Raw genomic sequence first — 10,000 nt, 5'->3', positions numbered from 1 at the left:
AGTGTACAAAGAGACTGATAAGTTCCATTGTGCTTCAAAATTTCTTGTTCCTGATGAACTGACCTTGGAACGTAGGTCGAAGCTTTCTCCTGAAATGGGATAATTGGAAGGTTGTTACCTGGCCGACGAGTAGTGATTCTGTGGACATGAAGGAAAGAGAGTGTTAGTGAACTTACTCGAACTGTGGGTCATCACAGTTATATGCCATTCAGAAAAACGTTCTGGTTCAGTTGAACGTTTTTGTATTGGTTGACTTCTTCATGTGGGATCAATAGATGTCATGATAACCAGATTAATAAAATAATCTTCGTGTTTATTTATATTATGAATAATAATTAAAGGGAAGTGGTTATGTACAGCCTCCCTTCCCCAGTAAAGGGATGGGCTGTATCCTTGGTTGGATTAGGTCAGGGTCGAATAAGTTGAGATACATTTCTTTATCATTACGACGGGCGTACAAATACCCACTTCACTTCATAGTCATTATCTAATGCGTTTATCTTGATTTCCAATGGATCTAGTCCAGTTTCATAGCGTTTTACTGAGCCCATCAAAGTTTATAACATCCAACTGATGTGTATATTACAAGAAAAGTTGAAATTGTTTGATTGACACACACACGCATATATATATATATATATATATATATATATATATATATATATATATATATATGTATACATATATATGTATATATATATATACACATATATATATATATACATATATATATAAGTATATATATATATATATATATATATATACATATATATATATATATATATATATATATATATATATATATATATATATATATATATATATATATATATATATATATATATATATATATATATATATATATACGCATTATGGTGTTTCTCCTTACAGGTAGGTTCATTATGATGAATACCCCCTTGCAGAAATCATTATGCACTTCTGTCTTGCATGCCCTTGTGCTTCCTGGATGATAAGACCCTTTCCTTACAGCAGTCTTCCAAACCATGTATCCAACACCTTATTCTTCTTTCCCTCCCTCTTATTATTTTGGAATTATGCGAACTTTACTCCAAGGTGCTTTATTATTTCCACCTAACTCCGCCAACTCAAAATACTTTAACCCATCCTTTTAGCCAAGGTAAACGTTTTAACATCTACAATAAAAGAGAATTGGCATCCTGTTGTCATTCATGCTTCCCCTAGCCTTAAACTCCCCTCTTTTCACATCCTATCACCAACCATTACATTTACACATAAAAGCCTTTACAGATTGGCTGCTTACATTCTTCCAGCATCTTTATTAACATTTAATCCACTATTTTATTGCTTCTCATTAACCTACATTAACTCATTCTTTTTTACATTAATCATGCAGTTTCACTTCACTCCTTACGTAGTTTAGTATTACCTGCAAACACTCATGAGACACTATATTCACAAATTACTTTCTTATTCCACAACTTTACAGAATCACTAATTTCTTTTCCATTTCTGGCATCACCAAATCCATAAAAATATTGAACAGTCATATAGACAGAATACATTTTTATCTCTGTTCCACTTTACACAACTAGCCATATTCTCTCTACACTTTTCACTTTCCAAAAAAAGTTTTAACTACACTCTTGTTTTAGTTTAATACAATACATCCGCACTGTCGCTCTGTCCATTGAATATATGGTTTCTAGTTCTATTTATGTCGCATACAGCCTTTCCCTTTACTTTTATAACAAACGTTTGATCTATATCCCTTGCTGCAATAATCCTGTGATTCTTGCAGTCCCGTCTGTCACCTCTATTCCTCAATTTTAGAGAGACAGCTATTGTCTATTCTCTTACTTTTTGCAACGAGAACACAAAAATATTTGTCTTTTCACTTAATGCGAAACCAGCCATAATGCTTTAGACCCATTCTAACATACACATAACTTACTTACTTGACTTTTCTTTACTTTAAGGGCTGCTTTTCTGGTCCTATACAGCCGGGAACCCTACTCTTTACAGGACCTTCTCAGCCAATTTATCCAGTGCATTCTAAGGCATTCAGTATTTCACACCACATATTGCTCGTTAAAAAATCTTAAAAACATCCCCTGAATTCCTTGTACATAACCTGTTTCTTTGATTAAGGCATTACTCTTCTTTACCTATCATTCCATGTACCATCTTTACTTCTTTTTGAGTCAAATTCCTACTATACTGTACACCTTATCTGGTATGTTTTAAAGTACAGTTTTAGAACTCTAGTTTTTCAGTCACTTTTATTACTATTATTTAAATTCCTGTCACTCTTAAAGAACACTTCCCTCATCCAAATATATGTTAATACTGTAGTATCTCACTTGGTATTCCGACAATTGGTTTCTTTCCATTCCTAAACATCACAATTGCCCTCCTTACATCAAGACACTTCTTAAAACATTTCCAAAATTACAGTAACCCTTTTCAATACTTGTGTGTTTAATTCGGTTTCTCTTTTAGTATCCATATTCAACAAAGATTCAAATGGCTTGATGGACTTCTGTCTGCATTCACTCTAGTTAGCCTATTGACATATATAGTTCTTACTCAGAGATCAACATGTTTATAAATGAAATTAAATTTACTTCCTTGTAAAACAGCTTAGTCCTTTCTCATTATCGCGCAATTATTTTATTTCTAGCCATCGTTAATATTTTCTTGACTACCCTAGCATGTTTTCATCTATGCCCATGTTTCTCAAAGAATCTCTTATCTTTATCCAACAATTATCATACACAGATGTACTAACACTGATATATTTTTTAAACAATTAATAATCCGTTTCCTCTCATAGAGGGTGGCTCAACAATAGTTGCTGCTACATTCATTTTTCAACTGCAGAATATTAGACAACATTAAGTGCTTCACGCATGTACATGGAAAGCTTATCAATATCATGTTAAAGTCTGCTACTATTGTACAGTTACCTCTAATTGCACACTCTCATTCCTTCGACATTTTTAACTCTATTCATTCGACCCTTTCTAAGCCTTCCTCGTCTAGTACCTCTATGAAATTCTGAATTATACTATTTTTTCCACTGTCCTATTATCATAATTTCTTTCCAAATTACAGAAATACGGGTGATAATCTTCTACTACTTTCATGTAACTCCACCTCTATCACCTTTTCAGTTCTTCATACACTAGTTATATTACACAGGCAGTTAATATTAACAACTCCAAAATTTTTCTTTTGATTTGCAGTTGACATCTACATTTCACTTCTATATAGGAAAATTGGTCTAAGAATCTCTTGATACAGGCTGTTCAAATATCTGTCCACCCAATCTTTTACATATATTCTACATCTTTCTTGCTTCATCTTTTCTGTGACCAATCTATATTCCTACCATCATCTGTTATACTATAGTTACTCCCTTACTCTTAATGCACCAGAAACTTAAATTCTTCCACCATTCATGTTAACGTTCTTTGCTACACTAAAATAATAATGCTCACATTTTGCTCTTGTTAATACTTTCAAAGCCCTTTAATAGTATCTGCAGCTTCTCTTCACTGTCCATAATCAGCTCAATTTCACCTGCAAACACCAATCATTCCTCAGTTCATTTACAACTCATTTTCTTATTCCAAAACTTCACTTAATGTATAAGGATTTTTCTTTCTCTGTTTCTTACAGCTATCAGTTCATTTATGAAGATATTGACCAAACTTTGGATACACGTGTATATACAGTATATATACAGTATATATATATATATATATATATATATATATATATATATATATATATATATATATATATATATATATATATATATATATATACACGTGTATAGAAAACTGTTATACATTCTATGTTAATTTGGTAGCTTTGGAAGGAAGATGTGATGGCGTCTCTCCTTCATCGCAGTTTTTACTTGGTTGATTCTAGACCATCATATTCATTATCTTATTTAAGGAGGTATCCTCTATTTCGTCTGCAGATATGCCTCCGAATGACAGTTTTGCCTATGGGACTATTCTACGTAAATGAGTTTTTAACCCAGTCGAAGTCTTTTATATCTTCTGGACAGTTTCTCAAAACGTTGGTGTCCTTTTCCTGTTCGCCCACCATATATTAGACGTAATTTTTAATGAATGCATGATGTCTTCATAGGGCGTGTCATGTTAGAATTAATGTCTGCTTCCTCTATTGCAGTGACATTAATATTGAGTGGAAATACCAGGCTTTCACACTGCTACGTAACAGAGTTCTTTCATTTCCTTTACTGCAGAACTGTACTAAGTATGCTTCAGTAATTGAATACATGAAGGATCTTCGAAACTTTACTACTTTACACTATTTCTCTCTCTCTCTCTCTCTCTCTCTCTCTCTCTCTCTCTCTCTCTCTCTCTCTCTCTCTCTCTCACCTGATATCAGAGTGCTTGGTGGTCCTAGTATATGGTCTTTTAATAATAGGGGGAGGGGTATATACCTCTCCAGAAACAAAGTTGTAATTTCGATCATTTTGTTTCTCGTAAGCAGCTCCTGAGGAAATAATAATAAAAAAAAAAAACATCAGGGAATGTACAAAGTATATAATCTATGATTATGAAAAAAAAAAAATGTGTGGTAATATGGTCTTAGGATTTACAGAATTATTAGCAAAAATAATTTACTTATATCTGCAGATTGATCTCTTGCCAAAAGGGGGACAGGATACTAATGACAGTTATACATGTAAGAGTAGTGACAATGATGAAACAGAAAAGGTAGGGTAAAATAAACAATAAAATCAGCAATTGTGAGTAGTGCCCAACTTACATTCAAATCTTTGCATTTTGTTTTGTAAGTTTGACTTATGTTTCAAAATAGTTTCGTATATAGTATCATTTATTCCAAGATTGGAAATTTAATTGTGATTTAATTTAATTGTGATTTAAGTTTCTTTAGAAGTAGTGATGGTTACTGCAAATAATTTTCCCTCTGTGATTAGTTATAACGAAAGCACTGGAATTGTTTGGCTTCATGTACGGGGTCCAACCAGGAATCTCTTGATTTAGATCTAATATGTCTAATCTTGCGTTACTGACAAATGGTAGAGTGAAAATACATTATCTTAACATGTGAATAAAACAATAATGAATTTAAGAAGCCTTTGTGGATAAACAGCTTCTGTTTGGTGTTCCCTCCCTTAATATCTATCAGCCTGAGGTATTATTTTCCTAGTTTTGATTTTCGGTTTGAGACATTAAAAATCAACGACAGCTTAGAGGGCTGCAGTGGGTGAAGTAAATGTGGATTTTTCCGTTATATCTTAAAGATGTCAATACCACCCCTTGACTGACTATAGTCATTTATCTTGTAGGTAATCACGTTATTTTGTCAAATGATTGGACATTGTGTAGTACTGTATACTCTCCCCAGTACTAAATTGGTGAAAATCTTATTTGAAGCTTATGCATGATCTTTCATACTGTAAAGTGGGTACTAGATATTGTCTTCTTTATCAATCCAGCTATGCGCAATACACACTTCATATTCGATATGAGTCCATTTATCAACATTAGTGCTGAGTTTGACTTTGTTGATGTTAAGATGCTAAAGCATTAAGTTCATTGTAGATGTGGAATATTCCTTGATCTTCTCACTTTTTAAGATAGTAGCCGATATAAAGTTTGTATCCTTTGTATATGTAGTGGAATCTATATTGCCAGGTGTTCATCAAGAAAGTTTCTTTACATACTAACATTTCTGTTCTCTAACAGTAGGATTGCCAGTCTTCAGGTGATACAGCTCTTGTTGCCGTTATAAACTTTGTCCTATTACCATGGGCAAATACTAAGCAAAACAGGATTCTGAGGATTATCTTAATCTTTCCGATCCACAGCTGTTGATTAGTTCATTTTCTCATCGTGAATTTACTCCATAATTTATTGGGCCATGCCAAAGTTATGTTTAATAATTCTAAAATTTTTAGAAGATTTGGTTATCTTGAATAAATACTACGTTAATGGTGCAAAAAAACAAATTATAATTTGCAACGTTTCCCTCATTTTCAGTGACGAGGAAGTTCTTTTGCAGGATTCTGATCTCTTGCTTTTCCATTGTCAGAATAGCGGTTGTCCATGTGGATATCAAAAGCATTTCAGGACCATTCTATTTTTAGATCAATTGCGCAAAGTAGTATTATTATTGCCAATAATAGTAAAAATGTAAATTGTCGTGGAATTTAATGTTTGATAATTTTTTCAGAAGCTTATCTTGGTAGAGAAATCTCAATATCTTTTTTTTTTTCATATCGGCATCCTTACTTTGCTAAAGGTGCTGAAGTATCATGCAGTTTAATCTTTAAGGTCCTTTGCTTCTCTTACTTTAAGATTTATGATTGTTGAAATTTCATTGTTATCGTTAATATTAAGAGCACAATGGTACTTTTAACAATCATGCCTTGGGGAATTTGGTACTTTCAATTGAAGAGTGCACTGCTACCACTGAGAATCATGGCTCTTTAACACAGTTTATTTGAAATCTTTAAAGCTGCAATATATTTATTTTAATCATTCTACCCATTGGCTTTTAGAGATGCTGTAGACAAGGTATATAATCCAGAAATACTTAATTGCCAGTTCTCAGTATAAATTGTTTTTGTTACCTAGGCTGAATTTCTTGATTTCTATAAATAAGTGTTAACTCTGACCAATAAATTAGGGAAATAAAGAACGTGGAAATAGATTTAATTTGGTAACATGAAATAAAGTGTGGAACAAAATATGGTTGTAATTGTTTAATAAGAAAGAAACTTAAATAACTTTCTTAAAATGAAGAAATCCATAGAATGCAAACAATGTACATTGATGATCAAATTAAAGATACTTAAGGGGTGTAAAAGTAGGAAAATCATGCAGTGGCAGTAAAGTAAGAGAGCTGATAATGTGTAGTCTTAATTTGTAGTTATTTTCAAACCCCCTATTGACTAATCCACTGAATATTGATCTAGTATATCCTTAATTGTAGTAACAATTGGTATGTATTTACAAAATCATCTACTTTAATTAATCTTTAGCTCACCTGGTAACCTTTCAGGATTTGTTTGAGGTGGCCAAAGTTTGTGTTCTGTTGAGGAATCATGTCTCCCGGGTGCTCCTGCTCTGTGATCTATTTCTGACCTCACTCCAGATTTACTGATGGTTCCTAGCGTTGCTAAAGGTCCCGTTGAATCTCCTACGGGCTCTGAAACCCTATCTAAAACCAATAGACATGGGTAATTCAATAATAGAAAATTTTACCTATCTGATTTACTATGAAGATTACTGCTGCTATTATGAATTTTTAAGTGACATTTCTTGTGAGATATAAGTAATTTGCTTTAAACCTTTATAAAAAATTTATAATATGAAACAAGTACATGATATTTCCTAGATATAATGAAAATAATTTCAAATAACGCTTACCCATCAATGCAGGTCTAGGGGCATTAACAACCTGTCCCTTTCTAGGTGGAGATGGTGGAGACGAGTAAGAATATGGTGGCTGGGGAGAGTCACTGTGTTCTGGGAGCTTGTCACTGTGCATCATGATAGTGAATATTATTGAGTGATACATGTATGTTAGGTAAATGCTTATAAAGACAATTCTTTGAAATTAACGTAATAAAAATTTAACAATTCTTCAATGTTAAAAATCATGATAGATTTTACGATGGTAATCAGAGATTGAATTCATAAAGTTCTTAAGTTAAAGGGCTGCCAAAAGCGCTTTCTTCCCTTTTCTTCAGAATGGCTGACATGAAATATTCTTATGTTCATCAATAGTGCGTAATGGTTGGGTACTAAGTTGATATGCAATATATTAAGAGGGAAGTTTGGTATCGTGGTTTTACTTTGATCTACTATCTTGTTAGGTAAAGCTATTCTAAAGTTGAAAGTTATCCTAATTCACAGTACTTCAATTACCATAATTCTCACTGTCGAATGCAACTGCGTTAATCTTCTCTCTATGGGTTAATGAAAAATTGATGGTGAAACAACAAATTGCTTATGAAGTCTGCTCATGTTAATGGAAAATTGCTGATATGCTCAAGATAAACAAGTGGAAAAGTAGACGAGGAAATCGCAGCACCCCCGAAAAATTACTCCATGCTAATATATTAAGATTAAAACGTTTTTTTTTTTTTTTAATTGGACATCGCACAGTTGATTTTGCAGACGGCTAGAGAAGGTTCTCTTAAGAACATTACATTGCTAATTAGGCTATTAACTGATTACGGGTTAAAATACTTTTCTTCGGCCATTATATATATACAATATATATATATATATATATATATATATATATATATATATATATATATGTATATGTATATATACATATTATGTACATATCTATTATATATATGTATATATATATATATATATATATATATATATATATATATATATATATATATATATATATATATATATATATATATAAATTACTAAACAAAAAACTAACTTCCTGTTATTCTTTCTTCTAATAGGTCTCATGGGCTGTGGAGGTGGCTGGGGCCTTTGTAATTCATTAGATGGTAAACTTGAAGTTGGGCTCTCTGTCGATAAAAGTGGGCCTGTTGTTATTGGGGGCAATAGTTTGGATGGTTTGAAGTTCTGTTGAAGGTGGTCAGCATAATTTGAGGGCTCAGGCCTTTCTGCTGGAAATTGGAAGCGGGGTTTTTGTTTATGTGGTTCCGTGTCTGTTGATCTGTCATGTGGATGGCTTTGGCTGTAGTAGGTGACAGGTCCTGTTGGAATGTTGTGACTGGAGGAGGATTCATTCGAATGATACTCGTGTGCAGTGGGATCCCTGTTGTGGATATTTCAAGAATTGCATTCACCAATTAATGTCATTTTGAAGATTTCATGTATTTCCATCTTGACGTTACTTTTATTTGCAATCACTATAAATATCAATAATATATGTAGGTTTTAGAAGTTTTAGTAATGGTATACTATGCTATTACTACTATTATATTACGGGAATTTCTTATGTACAAAAGTAAGATAGTTAATGCGTTTGATATAGAATGCAAATTCAGCAACATTGGCACTGGAATAAAAATACCATCTGTTGACATTGAAATGTGCATAATGAAATAAATTTCAAAGATGTTTCACTTAGAAATGAAGTGAAAGTACTTTTAAAAATGACAGATAATCTAATTAAGATTAACTGTTACTGTACATCCCTTGATTCATTACTGTTATTTGAATGATTATGCTTGCAGTTTCTTGGCAATTATATTTTTTACACCGATTCTTTCAAAGTTAACATAAGCAAAAGGATTTTTTGTGATGTTTTGATAACACAACAAAACGTTCAACGCAACCAGAATTTGAATGACACAACTGCAATATTAGTCCAAATCTTAGCTAATTCTCCTGATATTTAGAGTTGAAAGATTAAGTGATTCTTATTAATTTTGGTAATGTTGGTGTTTTAGCTAAAAAACCCTTACTGTTCATAACCCAAGCTAAAATCCTAATGTGGTAGCAAAATTTTCTATGAATGGAGACTTTAAGAGCTCACTGCATCTCCTGAATGTAAATCTGGGGTTGGTGAATTCCTTAATAGAGATTTAGCTAAAATTGGTGCATGGAGCAAATTATTGGGTATGAAGTTGAATCCTAACAGAACTCAAAGTATGATTGTAAGTAGGTCGAGAACAGTAGCTCCTCAACATCCAGATCTCATCATTGGTAATGTTTCTTTAACTTGTGTGACTTTTAAAATTTTAGGTGTGATTCTCGACGGCAAATTTACTTTTGAGAAACATATTAGGTCTGTTTCTTCTTCGATTGCGCAAAAAAAAAAAAAATGTCTTATTGAGGAAGTCTTTTAACATTTTCGGTGATCAATCTATTCTGAAGAAGTGTTTTAATTCTTTCATTCTACCTTGTTTCGACTAATGTTCTCCTGGCAGGTATTAATTTGTTGGACAGGAACCTTAGGTCTATTAAATTTCTTATACCTGATCTAGATATTAATCTCTGGT

At 32.5% G+C, this 10,000-nt stretch overlaps 1 protein-coding gene across 1 annotated transcript in view; it reads right to left on the bottom strand.

The window, feature by feature from the left end:
- Nucleotides 1–10,000, bottom strand: part of LOC137620647 (uncharacterized) — a 97,032-nt gene that overhangs the window by 25,933 nt on the left and 61,099 nt on the right. Inside the window, exons 6-10 of the mRNA XM_068350978.1 lie at nt 8,464–8,811; nt 7,422–7,534; nt 7,039–7,212; nt 4,398–4,515; nt 64–138 (exon numbers count right to left, since the gene is read on the bottom strand). Of these exons, the coding sequence (XP_068207079.1) occupies nt 64–138; nt 4,398–4,515; nt 7,039–7,212; nt 7,422–7,534; nt 8,464–8,811 (828 nt within the window). The remainder of the gene's footprint in view (nt 1–63; nt 139–4,397; nt 4,516–7,038; nt 7,213–7,421; nt 7,535–8,463; nt 8,812–10,000) is intronic.

The sequence above is a fragment of the Palaemon carinicauda genome, chromosome 2, assembly GCF_036898095.1.
Source record: "Palaemon carinicauda isolate YSFRI2023 chromosome 2, ASM3689809v2, whole genome shotgun sequence".
NCBI lineage: Eukaryota > Metazoa > Arthropoda > Malacostraca > Decapoda > Palaemonidae > Palaemon > Palaemon carinicauda.
The sequence above is the reverse complement of the archived record's forward strand: the minus strand, read 5'-3'. Positions and strand labels throughout refer to the sequence as shown.